At 47.6% G+C, this 22,898-nt stretch overlaps 1 protein-coding gene across 8 annotated transcripts in view; it reads left to right on the top strand.

The window, feature by feature from the left end:
- TANC2 (tetratricopeptide repeat, ankyrin repeat and coiled-coil containing 2) overlaps positions 1–22,898 on the top strand; it is a 361,529-nt gene extending 338,631 nt beyond the window's left edge. For 6 of the 8 annotated variants that reach the window (XM_070479549.1, XM_070479548.1, XM_070479547.1 and 3 more), the window contains 8 exons: positions 945–1,068; positions 6,462–6,637; positions 7,127–7,259; positions 7,806–7,835; positions 8,679–8,770; positions 10,677–10,823; positions 13,421–13,521; positions 15,106–22,898. In XM_070479549.1, coding sequence (XP_070335650.1) covers positions 945–1,068; positions 6,462–6,637; positions 7,127–7,259; positions 7,806–7,835; positions 8,679–8,770; positions 10,677–10,823; positions 13,421–13,521; positions 15,106–17,059 — 2,757 coding nt within the window. In that variant the 3' untranslated portion in view covers positions 17,060–22,898. The remainder of the gene's footprint in view (positions 1–944; positions 1,069–6,461; positions 6,638–7,126; positions 7,260–7,805; positions 7,836–8,678; positions 8,771–10,676; positions 10,824–13,420; positions 13,522–15,105) is intronic. The other 2 variants (XM_070479550.1, XM_070479546.1) reach the window with 1 other exon arrangement.

Genomic DNA, 22,898 nt, shown 5'->3' with positions numbered 1-22,898 from the left:
GCATGTAGCTACTTTAGACTGTGTCAGAAAGTCAGTATGCAGAATCATCCTGATGATCTGTACTGGATAGAAGGACTGGCTGCTTTTGACTGATTATTTCATAGCATCCACAGGTTCTCTGGCAGGTTCAACAGATGCCTGACAACCACTTACTTGCAGGAGTCTCTAACTTACAAAAAGAAAATGTGATGTATGTAAATTTGCAAAAAGCCAACTCATTGGAAAAGGCTCTGATGCTGGGAAAGATTGAAGGCAAAAGGAGAAGGAGGCAGCAGAGGATGAGATGGTTAGAGAGCATCACCAACTCAATTGACATGAAATTGAGCAAATTACAGGAGATAGTGAAGGACAAGAGGAGCCTGGCATGCTGCAGTCCACGGGGTCACAAAGAGTCAGACACAATTCAGTGACCAAAAAACAACAAATATAAATTCTATTAATAGTTATGCAGTCTTTCCAGATGTTTAAATTCTGGGTAGGACAGAAAAGAAAGCATGTTGGTTATAATCTTTGAAAAAAATTTGAGTAGTCCTAGGCGCCAAATAGTGCTGAAGAGTTGTGAGAGGCACTTGACTGCATTCTGTTCAGTGGTAAATATTCACTGCAGGCAGCTTTGCAACCCCTGGAAGTCAATAAAATGGCCCTGACGTAGGCAGTGACTCCTGTTGGTGCTTCCATCGTGGGGTTGTTTAGTCTACATCTTGGCCTCTGTTAATCTTGAATTCTTTTTTACTTAGTGGCTGAGCCAGACATTTAGAGTTGAGTTCTCATTTGGCTCTCCCTAAGAAATTCAGTGATCAAATCCCACGGTACTAGACCATGCAGGAACTAGAGGGGGTTCTTTCAGTGGCAAGTTTCGTTAGAGGTGATTTGCAAGGAGTTCACATGGTGTGGGGGGTGGCATGCTTCCTGGCTCATCCATCCCCCCTTCTCTGCCCCTGCAGATCGTTGATCTTTTACTCACCCACGGAGCTGATGTCAACATGGCGGACAAGCAGGGCCGTACTCCCCTGATGATGGCGGCTTCCGAAGGCCACCTGGGAACTGTGGACTTTCTCCTTGCTCAAGGTCAGTCCTAGGACGCCAGAGCTTGGTGGTCAGTACCCATCATAACCCAGAGCTCGTGATTTCCAGGGCTGGATTCCAAGAGGTGTTAAGAATGAGTATTCTTAATCTCACTTGATTAGAAAGTGAAAGTCTGTCTCCTTTCTTCTCTTCTAGATTCTGATGTTCTAATTCTAACATGGTGCCTTTCTAACTCTGACATTCTCTATTTCTTTATGGCTTGAGGAGTTTTGGGTATCCTAATCAAATTTACATAGTATAATTTCTTTAATTCAAATCAGTACCCTCCCAACTTTGAAGTTTTTAATATGCACTTGATAAATATTCATCTTCCAGAGCCTGTATTTTGACTTTAACTTTGTCAATTCTTTTGTCAGCCTACACAACTAATATTTTTCTTGTATCCGAAGGAAGCAAATGAAGGTTTAAACGATTGTTGATCGTGGGACTCTATTTGAGGAATCAGGGTATTAATATTATCCTCCTATTGTAATAAATTCCCTTTAACATTTACCAGCATTCATATATTCCTGGTGAATGAGAAGTAAGTTAAAGGAGATTGTGGTCACACCATCCAGAGCATTCCAGGCTCCCCTCGAGGGCTGTGACTTGAGTTACCTCTGCAGACCAGTGATGAGTGATGCGGGAACCTCTGTAGTAGAAAAGCTCCAGTCGCTGACTCTGCAGTACCACCTAGTGGAGCTTGAGTGTTTCATTGAAGCAGGAGGTCGTGTGACTGTGACCAGACTTGACTCCCATCCCTGTGAGCCTCCCTCATTCATAATTAATATCCACAAGTGCATATGCTTCAAGGAAAACAAACCCCTGAAAACGATGCCCAGGCTGGAGCTGCTGAAGGGTAGTTGATGTGGGAAGAAGGCAAGGTTTGTTCTCAGATTTCAAATTACAGCTCAGTCAGACTTACTGGATCTTTCGCTCTCACCCCCAAAGATGTGTCTTCACTACCTCGGACTCAAAAAAGTCAGTTCAAATCAGAGAACTGTTTTCCCCATGTGCAAAGTGGGTCTTGCTTCCCCAGTACAAACCACCAGACCAACCTGGTTTCACAGTATCTATCCTTCATTCAGAAAACAAAGATCATTGCATCCAGTCCCATCACTTCATGGTAAATAGATGGAGAAACAATGGAAACAGTGGCAGACTTTATTTTTTTGCTCCAAAATCACTGCAGATAGTGACTACAACTATAAAATAAAAAGACATTTGCTCCTTGGAAGAAAAGTTATGACCAACCTAAACAGCACATTAAAAAGCAGAGACATTACTTTGCGAACAAAGGTCCATCTAGTCAAGGCTATGGTTTTTCCAGTAGTCATGTATGGATGTAAGAGTTGGACTATAAAGAAAGCTGAGCACCGAAGAATTGATGCTTTTGAACTGTGGTGTTGGAGAAGACTCTTGAGAGTCCCTTGAACTGCAAGGAGATCCAACCAGTCCATCCTAAAGGAGATCAGTCCTGAATGTTCATTGGAAGGACTGATGTTGAAGCTCAAACTCCAATACTTCGGCCACCTGATGTGGAGAGCTGACTCATTTGAAAAGACCCTGATGCTAGGAAACACTGAAGGCAGGAGGAGAAGGAGACGACATAGGATGAGATGGTTGGATGGCATCACCGACTCAGTAACTCAATAGACATGAGCTTGAGTAAACTCCAGGAGTTGGTGATGGACAGGGAGGCCTGGGGTGCTGCAGTCCATGGGGTCACAAAGAGTCGGACACGACTGAGCGACTGAACTGAACTGACTGATCATTCTGCTGACATGGGTGTTGGGGAGCAAGGGGGATATGCCTGGATACTCAGGATAAGACATGACAGGAGTAAATGTCCCAGAACACCCCAAGTCTGCTGGAAAAGGGAGGACCCTTCACCACAGATAAGCGGTAGATGACTGCACAGGGTCTGCCGCACACCCATAGAAAAAGCTCATCAGATGTCGATGTATGGCAGAAACCAGCACAATTTGTAAAGCAATTATCCTTCAGCTAACAATAAATAATATTTTTTAAAAAGAAGCTCATCAGACACAGATTTCAGTGTTCTGGTCTCCATACTGTTTCATTCTTTCACATTTAAATCAGAGACTTTCTCTCAACCAACAAATTCTACAGATGTATATATAGCCTACATTATTTGCAAAACACTGTGCTAGGAACTGTGATCTTTTTTAAATTAATACACCATAATCTGTGTTTTCAAAGGGTCTATAATCTGGCAAGGAGGGGATGAAACAAAGATAAGTAGCTGCTTTAAAAAGCAGATAATCCTGAGTGTGCTGATAAAGGTATTTGAGTTAGAACAGGACAGACTTTGAAATTTGAGTAGGAAAAATGTTCTGTATTCAGGGAGGGGATATAATGTAAATGAAAGGTCAGAGAAGAGGAGCAGGTATACAGCAAGACTGGGGAAGTATGCAAGTTGTCCAGTGATGTACGTGAGGACTGCTGAAAACGTATATGGAAAGAAATTGAAAAGGCAGAGATTGGGGCTTCCCTGGTGGCTCCGTGGTTAAGAATCCAAATCTGCCTGCGAAGGCAGGAGACAAGCGTTTGATCCCTGGTCCAAAAGGATCCCACATACTGAGGAACACCTAAGCCCATGCGCCACAACTATCAAGCCCGCACTCTAGAGCCCAGGAGCTGCAACTACTGAAAGGCTGCGTGCCCTGGAGCCCGTGCTCAGCAACAAGAGAAGCCACCACAATGAGAAGCCTGAGCACTGCAACCAGAGAGTAGCCCCCACTCTCCACAGCGAAAGGAAAGCCTGCCTAGCAACAGAGACCCAGCACAGCCACAAATAAATCAATAAACTTACATAAGGAAAGGAGCAGACGCAAAGAGTTTGGACTTCTCTGAAGGCAATAAGGAGACTTTCAAGATTGTTTTAAAAGGGAATCAATCAATGCGAGAGTTGTGCCTTAAAAAAAGAAAATCTGGCAGTAGCATGAATAGTTTTGTTGATGAAGAGATGATACTGGACCTGGGGATCAATTAGGAAGTCGTTGTCATTAAATAGATGAGAGGCGATGCCAAATACAGGTGCAGTGGCAGTTAGCATAGAACAGAAGGGCCAAGTACAAAAAAGATTGTGGATATAAAGATTGATCATATGTAGGACATATGGATAGATGAGTTTATGAGAACTCCACAGACTTCTAAAATTGAGGCTTGGTCTAGGATGGACCTCTATACACTGCTATATTTAAAATTGATAACCAACACAGCCCTACTGTGTAGCAGTTTGAATTCTGCTCAATGTTGTATGGCATCCTGGATGGGAGAGGAGTTTGGGGGAGAATGGATACATGTGTATGTATGGCTGAGTCCCTTTGCTGTCCATCTGAAACTATCATGACATTGTTAATCAGCTATACTCCAATATAAAATTCTTAAAAGCTTCAAAATAAGTAAATAGATGTTTGGGAGGACTACAATTCTATTAACTGCTGGAAGAAGGAAAGAGAGAAGAAGGAGGTTTCAAATTGGATTTTCAGAGTAAATTGAATAATATGTTTATGTATCTCCTTTTCTTAAATTCCAGCTTCCCTCATCTTCGTAAAAATCAGTTTATCTGTAATATACATCCAGAACCTTCTTTTTCTATTTATTCAACCCCTGGAGACTCTGTCCAGGAAATTTATAGATGCTGCATCTGAGAAACCTCCTTAGATTCTGTCCCATATTCAAATTCATTCTGTGTTAGAATCAGCGTTTGGGTCCCAAACCAGAGGACCCAGTACATAGATGACTCTCCTCAGGGTTAGGAATATGGTACCATGCAGCCCTTCATCCTGTCGCGGGAAGCCAGAATCTGGTTATCTGACGTCTCAGGACACAGAGGGGATAGGCCACATGACTGCCAAGGAGCTCCAGAGCCTAGTTGTGGCAGGTCCCAAGCTTAATCTGACATCCGAATCAGATCTGACATCCGAATCACATTCAGCGAGGAGGCAGCCTGAAAAGCATACTGTGTGTGCAGTAAGTTGATCTCATTTTGTTAGTGAGCATGACACACCAGCTGTGTGGAAAGAGTCACCTTAGGTACTCTTCAAAACCCGCAAGGGAATGGCAGGCTCCTTGCCACCCAATGCTTACAACCTAGGCTAAGGACCAAATGTAGATTGAATTTTAGACTCATTACAAAACAGTGTGTCAAGTATGCTTGCTCCTAGAGAAATGTTGAAGGGAAGAAGATGCAGAATATAAAATAGGCAAAGCGAGTGGGGATGAAATTGTTGAAGGCTGACTAGTTTAATTAAACTCCTAGTTCCCTTCCTGGCCTGGGCCCAGCCTCTTCCCTTGAGTCCATTTCCCTCCCACTCTAAGGGGGGAGAAGGTGGCCTGGTGCTATCATCAATGATAAACATGTTCTGAGCTCCTTATTCTATGAGAATTTCTCAAGGAGTTTATACTATTAAAAATGAAAGACTTTTGCTGAGTTTAGAAAACACTCCCTGAGAATTTATAATATATAAGTGGCATACATTAAAAAAAAAAGAATAACAGAATAAGGTGACATGTGTCAAGCAGATTCAGGATGAGTAACAGTGAACAGGAGAGGCCTCTTGGAGACAGGGAGGTTTGAGGTGGTTCCTAGAGAATGGGGGAAAGTGAGGCAAGTCCCATATGGGGAAAGAAAAGGTGTCCACATATGGGACCAACATAACCAGAAGTGAGGGTACAGAAACACTTGCGGGGGATTCTCAAGGCGGGGAGCACATCCATTTTGGCCAAAGTAGAGGATTCTCACAGGGGAGTAGTGAAATTTCAGGAGAGACAGTAAGGTTCAGGAGAGACTGTGCAGAACCTAGGATGCCCAAAGAACTGGGCTCTTCTACTGACCACTCCTGGCAGCAGTTTTGTTAACAGCTTTATTAAAAGGTAACATACCAGGGTGGAGAGGGAGGTGGGAGGGGGGACTGGGATGGGGAATACATGTAAATCCATGGCTAATTCATTTCAATGTATAACAAAAACTACTGTAATGATGTAAAGTAATTAGCCTCCAACTAATAAAAATTAAAAAAAAAAAGAGCAAAAAAAAAAATAAAAATAAAAGGTAACACACCAGAAGCAGAAGCTGTGCTTTGGCCGTATATACACCTTAAATGGCTCAGTGGTAAAAAAAAATCTGCCTGCAATTCTGGAGACCTGGGTTGGGAAGATCACCTGGAGGAGGGCATGTCAACCCACTCCAGTATTCTTGCCTGGAGAATTCCATGGACAGAGGAGCCTGGCGGGCTACAGTCCATGGAGTCACAAAGGGTCGGACACGACTGAGCACACGCGCACACCTTAAAACCCAGCTTTCGCTCCTGCTGTGAATTCTCCTGTTGTTCCTGTTTGCTCAGCCCTGTGATGTGCTTGCTCTGTAGGTGCCTCCATCGCTCTCATGGACAAAGAAGGACTGACCGCCCTCAGCTGGGCTTGTCTGAAGGGTCATCTCTCGGTGGTCCGTTCTCTGGTGGATAACGGAGCTGCCACCGACCACGCCGATAAGAATGGCCGCACCCCGCTGGATCTAGCCGCTTTCTACGGTGACGCTGAGGTGGTGAGTGCCTTTAACCAGCCCCCAGGGTGGGAGGAGGAAGGAAGGCTCTCCATCCACAGTGTTGTCTGGGGTTGATGATTCCCGATACAATGTTCTCAGATCTGTACTTGCTGGAGCTCAGGAATATTCCAAACACGACTGCAAACCAGGACCAGGGGTCTGGCCCTGGAATACTAGCGCTGTCCTGCCTGGTTCACACCTGTGCTGAGCTCAGTGGCTTCAGTGGTGTCTGACTCCACGTCCCCATGGACTGTATCCCGCCAGGCTCCTCTGTCCATGGGATTTCCCAGGCAAGAATACTGGGTGGGATTACCGTTTCCTCCTCTGGAGGATCTTTCCAACCCAGGGGTCAAACCCACGTCTCCTGCATTGGCAGGAGGGCTCTTTACAGCTGCACCACCCTGGGTTCACACCAGCAGTTGACTAAAGGGCAGGCAGCAGCTGGAGCCTTCACACCCGGGTTGACCGTGCTGCTTGATCGTGTCCTAGGTCCAGTTCCTGGTGGATCACGGGGCCATGATCGAGCACGTGGACTACAGCGGAATGCGCCCTCTGGACAGGGCTGTGGGGTGCCGGAACACTTCTGTTGTTGTCACCCTTCTGAAGAAAGGAGCCAAGATAGGTAGGAGAAAGGAGGAAGGTGCTGGCCATCTGTGCCCAGCGGCCAGTCTGGCCCAGTGGTCTGACTGCCCTGGGCGTTCGGTGTGAACGTGTATAGTCTCCCCTCTGCCTGGGCCCAGTTATTATCCAAGTGAACAGAAAGACTCTTGGCCCGAGAAGAGCCCTCGTCTACACTACCCCGTGTCCAAAGTCACGTGGTTATCTGCCATGCCCCGAGTCGCCTTAGCCGGGAGGCTGCTCTGACCTTAAGTGCATCTCAGCGCTGTTGCCTCGGCAGCAGCCCCGCCCTGTGAGCATCCTGGAACCCTGTGCTGCCGCGAGCCTTCGCTTTGCCCTGCTCTGTATGTGCTTCGGACCCTCGGGTCCCTGCGGCTGCTGCCCCCTCCGCTGCCCCTCCCACGGACCCGTAGACGAGGGTTGGCTGATATGCTGGCTTTTTTGCTGCCTGCCTCTCACTGCTGCTTTTTCCTTCTTTTTTTTTTTTTTTCACCTTCATCCATTTTTTTTTTCCTCTCCTACAACTTTTTGTTTTCTCCTTTCTTTGAAGGTTGTCAGACGTTACCGAGTCGCCCACGAGGTATATTTCACCGCTGTCAGCATCAGGCGTGGTCTGATGGCTTGGTCAGCTTTGCCTTCTCCTCTTTGATTTAGCCTGCATGAGTCCCCAACACCTCTAATCTTTTAATTTACTTCACCTTAAAAGAAGATATTTTTTTTAAATGACTGTTGTAGAGAATAACTTGAACTTTTGATAACTAACCCAGAAAAGCTTAGTTGGTAAATAATTCAGGCATCTGTAAACTAATCGAGTTAACCTTTTCTTTCTCTTTGTGGGTAGAGTGGTCCTCTGTCACGATGGCTTGTTTCGCACTGGAACAGTTCAGTGTGAATCCCAGGGGTCCTATTCAGTACTTAAAAATTAAGGGAGCCTTTAAGAACAAATTCAGGGAGCCTTTAGAAGTGTTCATGGTTTCCCTTCTGCAAAGTACATGCTTAAAAATTAAAGAGACTGAACAGCTGGGGGTTTTGAGTCCCAGATTCTGAAATAAATTACCCTTTTTGGATTTTTTAAAATCTTATGGTGACATTTAACGTAAACCCTTTTCTCCCAAGTTCCTTATTTAAAGTAACTCCAGACTAAGCATCGCCTGCCTGAATACAACACGCAGGCTCTGCTGCCCTCTGATGGTGCAGACTCTGACCATTTAGAGATTCTTATTTTAAGGTGAATACAAATCCAACGCGGCTTCTCGGCAGTGGGAGGCGCTGAGACACTCCCAGTTCTAAAAGACGAGGCCAGTGTTGTGGAGCAAGTTGTTCTCTCAGCAGAAATCCCCCCCAGGGTGTTTTTTTCACCTAGCTTCCTACCACCCTTACATTGTATGAGTTTTTTACCCATCATGCATCCTGTACACTACAGGTCCAGCCACATGGGCGATGGCCACCTCCAAACCAGACATCATGATCATCCTGCTGAGCAAGCTGATGGAAGAGGGGGACATGTTTTATAAGGTGAGGAGAAGAAGGAGGTTTCTCCAGATGGCCGCTGACTCTTCCCTGCACGAAAACTTCACCAGAGTCTTGGTAGAATGGCATTGCTGTCAGTTCTGCTCCTTGGTTCTAGAGTCATCAGGAGAATGCCATCCCTCAGTGGAGGGTTCATAAGCTGAGGATCCCAGGTTTTGCTTTCTCAACAAGGGAGCAAGAATAGCCTACACGTGCCCACAGCTGATCAACCTAAAGACTTGGTTTTTACCTGGTCGCTGATAGGCAGTGCCATAGATTCTACATGGAATCTAGTTATTGGAGCCTGAAAACCATGGGACAAGGAGAAGAAAAATAGGTAGTGCAGATATTCCCAGTCTGTGAGCAAGAGGCGTTGATTTTAGCTTTTATGTTTACTATTTGTGTAGACTTAAAAGTCTGTAGTAATAATAGCTTATCAGCCTCCCTGAGTAAGATAAGGAAACCGAGACAAAGAGCAGTTACAGACTTTCTTGAAATCATTCGCTGAATGACAGCCGAAAAAGATATGGAGTCTTGTAGTCACGATTCAGGCTGAAGGCTCCATACCCTAACACACACACACTCTCAGGGGCTGTAGGAAGGCCGTTAAGAACGTTTTATGTCAGAGTCATCTCATTGTATGAGGACTTGCTGAACCTTCTCCTCCTGAAGGTAAATGCAAGTCCAACCCAGCCTTTGGCAGCGGGTGTCACTGAGACATGCCAGGCCCAGAGATGAGGAAATGACTGTGACACACATCATTTCCGCCTTATGTAAGAAGTATACAGAGCTCCTATGAGCAGAGTTGTATTTCCTGAGGACCATTGCGTGAAAGCTTGATAGTCTAGGTCCCTTAGGCTTCTGGGAAGCTTGAGCTCTGGCCCAGTCTTGATTTTACATGACTTCACAGAAGGGCCTCTCTAGGTGTCGTGTTGATGGACTTGAGAATGGCAGTGCTGTCCAGAACCTAAGCCCGATTTATGACATAACTTCTGGCATCCTGAGACATGGTGTCCTGCCTCCTAATGAGAACAGCCAGAGCTGCTCCTGTTCCCACCCAAAATTCTGCCTTGGAAGACTCCAAATCTGTCCTCAGTGAAAGAGAAAATAAAGCTCAGGATCTCTGGCTGGAGTTAAAACCACACAGAAGGAATGGAAGGAATAAAAAGATGAGCTAACAGAATGGAAGGTGCCTCCTGCACCATTCTGGGCTCAGCTTACAGATTTTCAGAAGAAAAATGTAAGAAAAGTTCAAGGCCCCTGTGACCCAGGTCCCTCGGTGACTCATAGAGTTACTTGGAAAATGCCTCCCACCTAGTCAGGTGGAATCACAGATTTTCAGTTCCACTTCTCTAGCACCACTGTGCCCCATGCCTCTTCCAAAAACAGAAAGACTCACTGAGACTATTTTATCAGTAGTATTAGGGAAGCAACAGATAGACTGGTTTAGCTCACATCCTCTGTGAGGAAGAGCATGGCCTTTTCTAGAGGACTGGCAAGGTGGAACAGAAGGAGTTTTCCAGATAAGCCAAAGGTCAAGAAATAGTGATAAACTTGGAGCAATCGGGACTAGGAAATGCTGTGTCCCAGGGAGACTGGGCCAAGAACAGGCTCCTTTGGAATGAGTATGATCAGTCGTTTGGGAATCCGGTTGGGAAGCTGGGGCCCCAGGTCTTTCATTTGCCAAAGCTTTGTGTCTCTGGCTTGTGTCTTGGGAATCTCCCTCACCACACCGTGCCTGCCTGGCGAGCCTCTGGTGGGAGAGATGGGACCTTGTCCTTGCACCACTGGGGTGGAGGTGGGGAGGGCTCACCCTGAGAGGTAACCGCGGAGAAAGGACGGGGAGGGGAGCAGGCCTCCTCAGCGGCTCTGCAGACCAACAGTGTGCTTTGCCGTCTTGTGCCCCCACTAGAAAGGTAAAGTGAAGGAAGCCGCCCAGCGCTACCAGTATGCCCTGAAGAAGTTCCCCAGAGAAGGGTTTGGTGAGGACTTGAAAACCTTCCGGGAGCTAAAGGTGTCCCTCCTCCTCAACCTGTCTCGCTGTCGCAGGAAAATGAACGTAAGTGCCTCTCAGCCCAGCTCCTTTCCACAGCCCTGAGAGTTGATGATCCATGTCACACCCTGGCTTTTACCAGGCCCCTGAAATCCTTGTCTGCCCCATTTGAAACTTGGTTGTCCTTCACAGAGCACTGACATTTGCAATTTGAAAGAAATAAAGACTTAAGCATTACAATCTGTATCTCAAACTGTAAAAAAAAAAATTTTTTAAAAATGAATTCTGTGGGCACTTTGTAGCTTTCTGAATTTTCCTGATTCCCACTGAAAGTAATTTTGAATACTCATCACCATCCTGCCCTGCCCCCAAGTCAGGTTTTTGGTCTTTGGGAAAAGGTGAGCGCAGTGGACCCTGGAACTCCCAGCTTCAATTAGATTCAATTGTAGTCATTCCCTTCCTTTCTGGGAGACTCCCTCATCATTGAAGGAAGGGCTGAAAAGAGGGCCCAGGACCACGGACTTCAAGGTTTAATGTGTAAGGCTAATCTTAAACTTTCACTTCTTTCCTCATCCTTTCATTCTAATGTGCCAGGTCCCTTCTTGTCACAGGAGTCTCAAAACTCCTCCTGGTCCTTTGGTTCGTTACTTTAGTCCCTAAGTCATGTCCAACTCTTTTGCAACCCTGTGGACTTTAGCCACCAGGCTCCTCTGTCCATGGGATTTCCCCAGCTGAGAATACTGCAGTGGGTTGCCATTTCCTTCTCCAGGGGGTCATCCTGAGCCAGGGGTCAAACCCGCATCTCCTGAATTGGCAGGTCCACCAGGGAAACCCCTCCTGGTCCTTTATTGTCCCCTAAATAGCCCTTGGTTCTTCTTGCCTGCCTAGATACAGCCTGTGATGCCCTCAGCTGCTGCCCTCTTGATATATAGACACTGCTGAGCCAAGAACCCTCTCTCAGATCCCTGGAATAGCCAGGCTCATATCAGGAACCTCTGACATCCACCAGCCTGAGGTCTCAGGTTCCTCAGGAGACAAAAATAATCCTAGCCAAACAGGAATGTTTGAATAACAGAATAAAGAACTCAGGTGTCCAGCAGTGACCTTACAGCCTCTGTGGCAAGAGATCTTCTGTCAGCTCCAGAAAAATGACCTTTTGATCATCCATCTAAAAGCTGGCAGTGAGAAGAGCCCTGATAAATAAGCAGACTTGGGTGTCTCAGAGAGCACAGTGATGCCCTAAGAGGCAGAGTTTTTCTGGGTGCTGAGGAATACGGGGACGTAGTGGAGGTTCTCGGGGGGAAGCAGTGAGGTTCCGACGTGGAACAGGAGGCAGAGCACCGAGGGTGTGCTGAGCTCCAGTTGTGAGCGTGAGACGAAGCTCCGAAGCTGCCACAGACCCACTGGCCACTTTATGCCTCACAGATGCTCTGCTTCTTAAAAAAGTTCTAATCACCTCAGAAATAATGATCATTGCAAAAGAAAAAATTAACGGGTTAGGTTGAAAATAGTAGAGCTGGAAGCCGATGCTATAAGATAGGAGATTTTCTCTTAGGCACCACATCAGATTGCCTCCCAGGGCCACCTGAAATCTGTCAACTTTGGTAGAAAGTTGCCTGTTAACTTTTTTTTTTTTTTTTTCATTTTTACCTCCACCACAGGGCCTTTGCTCTGCTTTAGGAATCACAAGCTTAACCAGAGGCTACTGTGCTGTCCTATGGCTTTGATATTAGAAGAGGAGAAAACCTCCCCCTTTAGTGTGTAAGGGTGTCTTGAAAATGATGGATTCATTGCCGTGGTTCCTGTTCCCAGGGCTTCTTAGGACCAATGGAACCGTGTTCCTCCAGGGAACCTCAGTGATCGAGAGATGAGGTGACAGCAGAGACCCCAGTCACAGCCCGGCTTCTCTCTTGTTTCAAAATTGTTTTTTTAACTTTAAATGTTTCCTAAGCAAGGAACAAGTTAAGAGAAGGAGCAGGCCCCAGAAGCCTCTGTGAAACAGAAGGGAAGCTGCTGTTTCTTGAGCATCTCCTGTGTGGGGGGCTTTCAAATGCTCTGTTGCTCTTAGTCCTACCTGGGAGGTCGGTACGGATGAGCAAACACACAGGCTTACAGAGCAGAACCGAGAATTGAACCCAAGCCTGCCTGACATCCCTCCTCCATCCACTCTCCATGGCCAGTCAGTTCTTTTTCACACAACCCCATCTTCCTGGATTTATCTTGCCCCTTTAAAGCCAAGGAATAGTGGGGGAGGCAGGTAGATGGGGGGTGGGATGAGGGTCCACACGAGATGCCAGTGTGTGTGTTTGCCGCATACACAGGTGTGCAACAGGAGTTCAGGTTTCCAAATTCAGGAGCTTCGGTGGGTTGACATTTGGCTTCTGGGACAGAAAGAACATTGTTGCAGAAAGAGGGCAGACGAAAAGCATTTTTGTACTTCAGGGCAGATAAATTCCCAGGAACCACTGCAGGGCCACACAGGGCAAAATGCCGAAGGAACTTGCATTTGGGCCACGTGGCTAGAGCCACGCCAGGCATGTCGAGAACCCCAGGTGCCCCATCCATAAATGTCAAAGAAATGTACCTATAATCTGTTTTCTTCCCAAGCTGTCTATTTCTCATATCTCTTCAATGACTCATTTGCACACCTATTGTAATGACAGGATTTTGGAATGGCGGAGGAATTTGCTACTAAGGCCCTGGAGCTGAAACCGAAATCTTATGAAGCTTACTATGCGAGAGCAAGGGCCAAACGCAGCAGCAGGTGAGGAGAGAGAGAGAGGGTGAGGAGCAAGAGGTCTCTTTCTGGAAATTTGGCCGAGGTGACATCGGCCACCCTGGGGCATTTGTACCCACTGTGTCTGTCCCCGAGAACTCTCAGGGCCAAGCTTTGGGGACGGCCCCCCACCCACCCCAAGCACAGAGCGCATCTTACAGCTTGCACACCTTTGGGGCTGTGGAGATAGAGCATTGTACTGTGGGAGAAAAATGCCTTTTCACTGTTGGAGAATGGCACCTTCTTCCAAGAGGCTCCTGCCATCTCTCAGTCACTTTTTTTAACCCCCAAAACAGATAGCACAAAGAGACACCAGTCTCTTGAGAGAGAGCAGAATATCCTCCCAACCCTTTTAGAGGGAAAAGTAGGACGGGTCACGTATCACAGACTTCTCTTTGTTTGCTTACAGGCATTTGGGGGGTCCCCGGATCACTTAGTCTTCCTTCTGGGGCTCCCCTCTAGTCTGATGGCATCAGACCTCCTTCTCACCTACCTGCCCCTCCCAGCACCACACCATAAATGCATGGAACACAGGAGCACCTGGGGCCAGGACTGCGAGGGCCCCCAGAGAAACCCATCCCTCACACCCAGGGGGCAGGAAAGGCTCCAGAAAGATCTAGACTGCCATCAGTGATCTTTATAGATCATTGATCCCTGTCCTTGATGCCACCTGCCCAGTGCCCTGCCCTTCTCCCCAACTCTGCCTGTCAAAAGAACTGCTTCAGGTTCATGGCCATGACCAGGGAGTTGTTGTCCTGAAAATCAGACCCAGGTTAAGTCTAGAGATGACGGTGGCAGTGATCTTAGTGTTGGCTAAGTGGGGCAACAGAGCCTCACAGAAGCTGGACTATCAGATTGTCTTTCCCCTGGGATGGTTCCTTCCTCACAAGGCCACTGCCCCTTTTCTGGGCAAGGTTGACAGAGCGGAGGGGAATATCTCTGACAGTTTGTGTCCTTGTTTGTAAACGATAGTCTGAGTTTCCTAGTCAGCAAACCTGATACCTGCCCAGCTCTGCCATAGCCGGGTGGAGGAGCCACAGTGCAGCGGGGCAAGAGGTAGACAGGGCAGAAGAGGACAGGGTTCTTGCCTGGGATGGAACAGGCCTGAAAATTGGAGCCAAAATGTAAAGAAAAAATTCTGCTGGATCAGCAAGATTCTTTAATATCGTAGTTACTGATTTGTTCCTAAGCTAATTGACAGTGACCCTGTAAATGACAACCCCACCCAACCCTCAGACTACCTGGTGTGCATTTGAGCACTAAGAGACACTTCCTGAAGGGCCTAGCTGGACTGAACAAAATGGGGACATTTCTCCACTGATCCCAGAGAGGCCAGAAGGAAGATGGAGGCTGAAGGAGCTAGGGAATCATTCTGGGCTCTTCTGGAATGACAGCCTGCCTATTTCCTTCCTTACAAATCAGACACAACCAAAGCCCCCAGACACCCCCCACCCCCAACCCACCCCACTCAGGCGCTAACAGTTCTCTGAGACCGTGACTAGGTCCTCAGCTCCTGGTGATTCCTGTGATTCAGAATAACTCCAGTTCCTATGTTTACATTTCGTCAAGCAGACAGTTTGCAGCAGCCTTAGAGGACCTGAACGAGGCCATCAAGCTGTGTCCAAACAACCGTGAGATCCAGCGGCTTCTGCTGCGGGTGGAGGACGAGTGTCGACAGATGCAGCAGCAGCCGCCGGTGCAACAGCAGCCTCCGCAGCAGCAGCTCCCAGAGGAAGCAGAGCCTGAACCCCAACACGAAGACATCTACTCCGTACAGGACATACTCGAGGAGGAGTTTTTGGAACAGGACGTGGAGAACGTGTCCATTGGCCTCCAGACAGAGGCTCGGCCCAGCCAGGGGCTCCCCATCATCCAGAGCCCACCGTCCTCCCCAGCCCATCGGGACTCAGCCTACATCTCTGGCTCGCCCCTCGGCTCACATCAGGTTTTTGACTTCCGGTCCAGCAGTTCCGTAGGTTCTCCCACCAGGCAGAGCTATCAGTCCAGCTCACCTGCGCTCTCTCCAACTCACCAGAACTCACACTATCGGCCTAGTCCCCCACACACTTCCCCAGCTCATCAGGGCGGCTCCTACCGCTTCAGCCCGCCTCCTGTGGGAGGGCCAGGCAAGGAATACCCGAGCCCGCCCCCTTCCCCTCTCCGCAGAGGCCCCCAGTACCGGGCCAGCCCTCCAGCGGAAAGCATGAGTGTCTACCGTTCCCAGTCAGGCTCCCCTGTGCGCTATCAGCAAGACACAAATGTGAGTCAGCTTCCTGGCAGACCGAAATCTCCGCTCTCCAAGATGGCCCAGCGGCCCTACCAGATGCCCCAGCTTCCCGTGGCCGTGCCCCAGCCTGGGCTCCGGCTCCAGCCGGCCAAAGCCCAGATCGTGAGGAGCAACCAGCCCAGCTCAGCCGTGCATTCAAGCACTGTCATCTCCACGGGGGCCTATGGCCAAGTGGCCCATTCAATGGCCAGTAAATACCAGTCTTCCCAAGGAGACATAGGAGTGAGTCAGAGCCGGCTGGTTTATCAGGGGTCAATTGGGGGGATCGTAGGGGATGGGAGACCTGTGCAGCACGTCCAAGCCAGCCTGAGTGCGGGCGCCATCTGTCAGCACGGAGGGTTGACCAAAGAAGACCTTCCCCAGCGACCTTCCTCCGCCTACCGGGGTGGCATGAGGTACAGCCAGACGCCGCAGATTGGGCGCAGCCAGTCCGCATCGTATTACCCAGTGTGCCACTCGAAGCTAGACCTGGAGCGCTCCTCCGGCCAGCTAGGTTCCCCTGACGTGTCACATTTAATCAGAAGACCTATTAGTGTCAACCCCAATGAAATCAAACCCCACCCACCGACTCCCAGGCCACTGCTGCACTCCCAGAGCGTAGGCCTGCGTTTCTCTCCATCTAGCAATAGTATCTCATCTGCCTCCAACCTGACACCTACCTTCCGGCCATCCTCCTCTATCCAGCAGATGGAGATCCCGCTGAAACCGGCATATGATAGGTCATGTGATGAGCTGTCGCCAGTGTCTCCCACGCAGGGAGGTTACCCTAGTGAGCCCACCCGATCCAGGACCACACCATTCATGGGGATCATAGATAAAACAGCCCGGACTCAACAGTACCCCCACCTTCACCAGCAGAATCGGACCTGGGCAGTGTCATCCGTGGATACCGTTCTCAGCCCCACGTCTCCAGGCGGCCTGCCCCAGCCTGAGTCCTTCAGCCCACCGTCGTCCATCAGCAACATCGCCTTTTATAACAAGACCAACAATGCACAGAATGGCCATTTGCTGGAGGACGATTACTACAGCCCCCACGGGATGCTGGCGAACGGGTCCCGCGGAGACCTGCTGGAGAGAGTCAGCCAGGCCTCCTCATACCCCGACGTGAAGGTGGCTCGGACCCTCCCCGTGGCTCAGGCCTACCAGGACAACCTGTACAGACAGCTGTCCCGGGACTCTCGACAAGGGCAGACATCCCCTATCAAACCAAAGAGACCATTTGTGGAGTCTAATGTTTAAAAGACGTGTGTTGGAGTGAGACCCATGTTTTCACTGCACATCTTCAGGCTTGGTTTCCCACATCCGAGGTAGTTCTCTGGCTTAATTTCTCATGTAGTTTCTGCGTGGTGTTCGGAGGTAGCAGCCCACGTGCTGAAATCCTTTGCATGCAGCCGACTGAGAAGCTGGCCTCCACGGAGCCGGGACTTGGGTTTCTTTCGTCCGTGCCCCAGCCACACGCTCTCTCCCTCTCTTCAGACGCCAGCGAGGAGATTGCTGTGCCCGCGTGCTTCAACCCAGGGAGATCAGACGCACTGGTCGGCTTTTTCCGGGAGACAATCGCTTTCACTGATGTTCTTGTTGTGTAAAATGTCTTTCTCCTTTTTTACAAAAATGAGATGAGATGTTCGCGTTCGTTTTATTCTAGGAACTTTTAGAAAGAGTGTGATGCCCCTCTGCCTTTGCATTCTTATCCACTGTTATCCAGATAGCAGCCCCTGAGCATTCTTGTGCCGTGGTCTCATCCCCCTGGACCACCAGGTCCCTGCGGCTCTCAAGTCTAAAATGTTCATTTAGATTATTGCTGGTGTTCCTATGGGGATAAAGGATCGAGGAGAAAGAAGAAATAAGAAAGCACCAATACAGTTATTTGAAATGTCACTCCATGGATTGCCCAAGAGGCATGGTAGGAACATTCAGAAAACAACCAGCCCTTTAATATTTCAGTCAGCTGAGGAAATTGGATGAGAATCATACATATTTTTAAAATACTTCACTGCGAGCTATTCTTTTTATGTTTTTAGCCAAATTAACCATTAAATGCTACTGATTTTCCATGGGTGGGGGAGAGAATAAATTAAGGATATGGGGGGAGAGAGAGAAAAAAACTGTTCTAGATTCTCAGTGAAAGGCTGTAGAAAGTTCTTGTCTTGGAGAAATCTACTTGTTAGGTCCTGATGCATCACTGAGTGTCCACGCAAAGTATATATACTCTCCCCAGAGTTTGACTGGCGTGGTAATCCTGTTAGTTGGATCTTTGCCTCAAGCCAGATTTTGTTCTACTGGCCCTCTTTTTTTTTTTTTTTTTTTAACCCAGATGGTTTAGTGAAGAATTGGTTCTTTAATAAGGAAATTGAATCCTCTGGGGATGGTAAGACTGATTCCCAGAGCTTGCACCCAGGGCCATTGCATTCCATGGCAGATGTGATCGTAACTCCACCCACCATAGTTTCAAGATCCATAGTTTCATTATCTGTCATTACAGGAATTGTTTGTTTTTTTTTCTAAGTAGGAGCGTCTGGGAGAGGGGATGCTTTTTATTTATTTATTTTTTCTTTTTGGCCACTTATCACGTGGCATCTTAGTTCCCCGACCAGGGATCGAACCTGCACCCTTGCAGTGGAAGTGCAGAGTCTTAACCACTCGAATGCCAGGGACATCTCAGGAGTGATATTTAAAATCCAGACACAGTGAATTGTTTCAGGGTGGAGAAAGACCCCTTTCAGCCCTCTGAGGAGAACGTGAGATGGACAGTAAGCCTTCTGACCCCATGACCCTGCACCCATCGCCTGTGTCATGGTCATTTGCTAACCAGTCCTTTTGAGTGACTGAGGCCAGCATGTGAAGGACAAGAACCCTGGAACCAAAGCCTTAGCACAGGCCTGGTAGCAACTGTGCATCAGCTCTTAGATTAACAAACTAAACAAAAGGGAATCTGTTCTCTGTTACCAGGAATCATTCTGCTCTTGTTAGTAAAGGGCTACAGGAAGGGCAGTTTCCTGAACAGAAATCCAGATGTGACCAGACCTGTTTGTAATACTAAGTGTCCTCTGAAAAAATCGCTAAGTCATGTGGACCATGAAGCTGAAATCAGAAACACTTCTGTACTAACATAGGTTCTGCCAAATAGATGCACCCCTCCACCCCTACCCCCAAGCCTGGAACAGGCCAGGATGTGTGTGTCTCTGTGCTGGAAGTAAACAGCAGGGCTGGTCCAAGACCCAGACTCTGTCCACTCTCTGATTTTTAAGGACTGTCTCCCACTCAGCTAGCCCAGAGCAGACATCCCTGTCTCTTTTCTGCTCTCTCTTTCTCTCACCGAGATGATGAAATGTACAGCTGTAGCATCAGCCCATGACCAGGAGCCCAGCAGCCTCTCAGCATTTTCTGTCCAGGTCTCAGCCCTATTGGGCTCTTTGCATCTCACCCTTCTTAACCACCTCTCACTGAGGAACTGCTGCCGCATTTTGAAAATTTCTCAGTTTCTGTTAGAAAAGTGCCCCTGTTTATTCACAGCACCACACGTACCACCTGCTCTTGCCTGAGTGGATGAGCAGGTTCTGTAGTTTTATAAATATGCCACTGATGCCACTTCTTCTGAGCATGTCTCTTAGGATTTTCTAGGGCAGACAGGTTTAGGGTCCATGCCTTATTGGACAAAACACCTAAACTGTCAGCAGTCAAAATACAATTCTTTTGTAGGCATTGTAAGAGGGAGTGAATACCACTACTGGGCGCCAGTTGTTTTTGACTAAAAAATGCCAACTGGACCTTACTGGAGCAGGAGACAAAGTTTTTCTTTATAAGCAGACTGCCTGTGCCCTGTTTTGCTACTTCACTGCCATGGGATGATCTTAGTACTGTATGTTAGAGATGCCCCCTCACTTGCTGGCATCAGTGTCTGGCTTCAGGTGAGGGGGAAGTTTTTCAGATCAACCTGGTAAGTTCCACTCACCCACTTCACATCACCCTGAGATGGAGACAGCGGTGACAAACTTCAGCTTACAGGTTTCTCATCAAATCGTACCTTCCACTCACCCAGAATTCTTGCACTAATGGGTTTCCATCACATCGTGTCTATAATGGGTGCACTTTATTGTTTGAATTTGTAACTCTTGATAAATAACTGGATATTTAAGTGTGAGTAATGTCTTCATTAGAAAATAGCAAAAGCGCCCTTGTCTCTTAGTGTATTTTTCAAAGGGATAAAAAAAGGAAAGCAAGCAGCAGTGGATCACAACATTTATAGCACAAGAAATAACTTGTATATAAGCATCAAAAAGAGTAAGACTTTTTAAAGACAAAAAAAAATATTTGCAGTGATTTTAAAGTGCTTTTCCAGCAATTTTCTTAGGGACTCCTGAGACATGGTTACTTTATTTACTGGATCAGTAAGGCACACAATTAACAATTAAAAATTAATGTTTATTTACAAAGTAAAGGGAAAACCCTGTGTAACATGAGAATTTGGCATGGACAAAATGGAGACCATTTTGTATCTGCTCTTGTATCTTTTCCGGGTTGCAGACGTGCGCTATTAAAAGTCCCAAGTTAATAGAGCACAAACCCTTCCTGTCCCTCTCCCACATGCCCTTCTTTCTAGACGTGTTTAACTTGAAGGCTCAGGAAAACTCCACGAATTAGAATCATGTACAGTACCCAAGGTCGTTGTCCAGAGATATGAGTTTGCTAATTTAGTTAAGCCTGGATTATTAAACGCTTTTCCTAAGTTACTGTAAACAGAACAGCTTAGAGAAAGGTATTCTCGGTCCTTATATTGTACAGTAGTTTATGAACCCCCATCTCTAAATATTGGTATTTTTATATCCCAGAGATGTACCCAATAGAAAAATGAATCCGTATCTAATTTAATATCCATAAGTATTTTCCTTAGATTTTAGTCACAGTGGGGTTTTTTGTGGATTTCACCTTGCTTCACCACACTTCACCACTAGGTGTCACTGTGGCTCTGCACCGGGCTTGTCTGGTAGCAAAGAATGGCAGCATCTCTGAGAGCCACAGCTAGGCCAACAGGCGGGCCCGCAGGCTCAGAGGATCCAGGAAGGAGGAAACGAAGGCCTGGAAACGGGTCTTCACACATCTGTGCCAGTTGCGGCAGGATACACTCTTTGAACACTACCTGCTTTGGACCTTCAGCCAGGCAGAGACTGGGGGTAGGCTGACCAGATCTCTCTTGCTCTCTCTGGTGGATGGATGGGAATGTAGAAGACCCCTCCCTTCCCCATGAGCACCGCTCTCAGTTCCTCTCGGCCTCCAACTTTTGTAACTACAGAGGTGTCACAGTTGGATGGTTCGATTCAAAGATAGTTATTTTTCTACTGCAGAATTGCCTTGGACAACACCCGTTGCTCACTGAATCTTTGCCACAAAAATGGAACAGGCACCCCCATGGGGCAGGGTGTGCCCAACCCCGTCCCAGCCTCAGCACCCCCACCCGCACCCCGCCTGTCTGTCCCCGGGCTGCCCACTCCTCCAAAAGCCACCCCGCAGAGGCAGCTGCTGCTGCTCCCACCCCAGGCCTGTGCTGCCGGTGGCGGCGGTGTGCGTGCTGGGAGGTAGGGCTTTCTCTTCCTTCTCCTCTAGGAATTCCAGACTGACCATCTACCATGACTAACAGCAATGAACAAAGGGCTTAGGGGTAGGAGCTACCTACAAAGACGTGTCACGGAAACCTTCACCATGCAATGCCTTGAACTCAGCTCTGGCTGCTCCCAAGACGAGGTGGCTGGCTGGGGGCCTGGACGCAAGCACAATGGGGCTGGTGGAGCCGCTGTGCAGAGGTACTTGAATACTCACTGGGTCTTCATCAACTTTTATAACAGACCACTCAAGGGCTGAAGTGTTGGTAACCTGCATTTCTGTGTCCAATGCCTTGCAGCAGCTGAACCACCCTGAGATGCTTATGGCCAGCTGATGGCCACAGTCAGAGCTTTGAAAGTCAGTACCAAATGAACACGTTAATTGGACACCAAAAATCAAGTGTTACTTTCGTGTTTCCTCACCCGTTTCATCTCATTTCTTCCTGCTGACTCTGTGATATCTCCGCTAAGCTGACCTGTCAGGTTTTCGCTGGACACACACAGGTGCAGACCAGCATCCCTCTTGTTTTTTTTTTTTACGCCTACTCTGTGGAAGGAGCCTAGCTGCTTTGTTGTAGCACTCGCTGGCTGGATTTTTCTTTTGCCTAATCACTAACCAGAACACCTGGTTAGGGAGACTCGACTCAATCCCTTTGGTTCCCAGGACCAGACAGAGTTATTTCTGGAAAATTCAGTACTTGAATGTACCTGCCTTATTGTGAACCAACTTACTGGGAAAAAAATTAGGAATGCTGGCTCCAGATCTCTTCATCCTTCACAGGTTATTCTGGAAATCCTGTAAGTTACACTTCCTGTTCCAGTTTGGGTTTTTTTTGGGGGGGGGGGTTTCATTTCTATTTTTTTCCTCTTTGGCTGATTCCTGCTGAGTGGGGCCAGTTCCTTGTCAGGCTCAGGGCAGGTGCCATTCTCAGGCATGGCCTCCTTTCCATCCAGCATAGCATCTTTGTCTCTGTTCTGTCTCCTCCAAATCCAAGATGATTTTAATTAGTACAGACCTGTACAGTCTACAATTAAAGAGTGATTTGTACTAACATGATTTTGATTCTTCCTCCTCTTTGCTGTCCTTTCAAGACACTTGCTGGAAAAAGCTTTAATGCACTTAGTTTTCCTTTAGGTTTTCTATAACTCAAATGTAAAGGACTTTCTCTGTACAGTATATTATCCAGTGCATGTTTGCTCTTTATCCTGATCTATTGAACACCACACGGTTGTGGACTCGTGCAGTGGGGATGTCCCACGCCCAGCAGAGGCATCTCGCCCCCTGTGTATAAGGAAAGACATTTTCCTTCGCTGTGCTTGCTTGAGCAGTTTTACTGTCTGTCCATGTGAGCTGTGTGAGGTAGATGTGAAAAGTTAAATGAATGCAGTTTCCTGCCATGTATACAGATCGCCATCTGTACAATGAACTGTATGTATGAAAGCAGATGTACTTATTTATAAATGGGTAACACTTGGAAAAA

The sequence above is a fragment of the Odocoileus virginianus genome, chromosome 17, assembly GCF_023699985.2.
Source record: "Odocoileus virginianus isolate 20LAN1187 ecotype Illinois chromosome 17, Ovbor_1.2, whole genome shotgun sequence".
Classification (NCBI taxonomy): Eukaryota; Metazoa; Chordata; class Mammalia; order Artiodactyla; family Cervidae; genus Odocoileus; species Odocoileus virginianus.
Note: the sequence above shows the minus strand (reverse complement) of the source record. Positions and strands in the feature narration are given on the sequence as shown.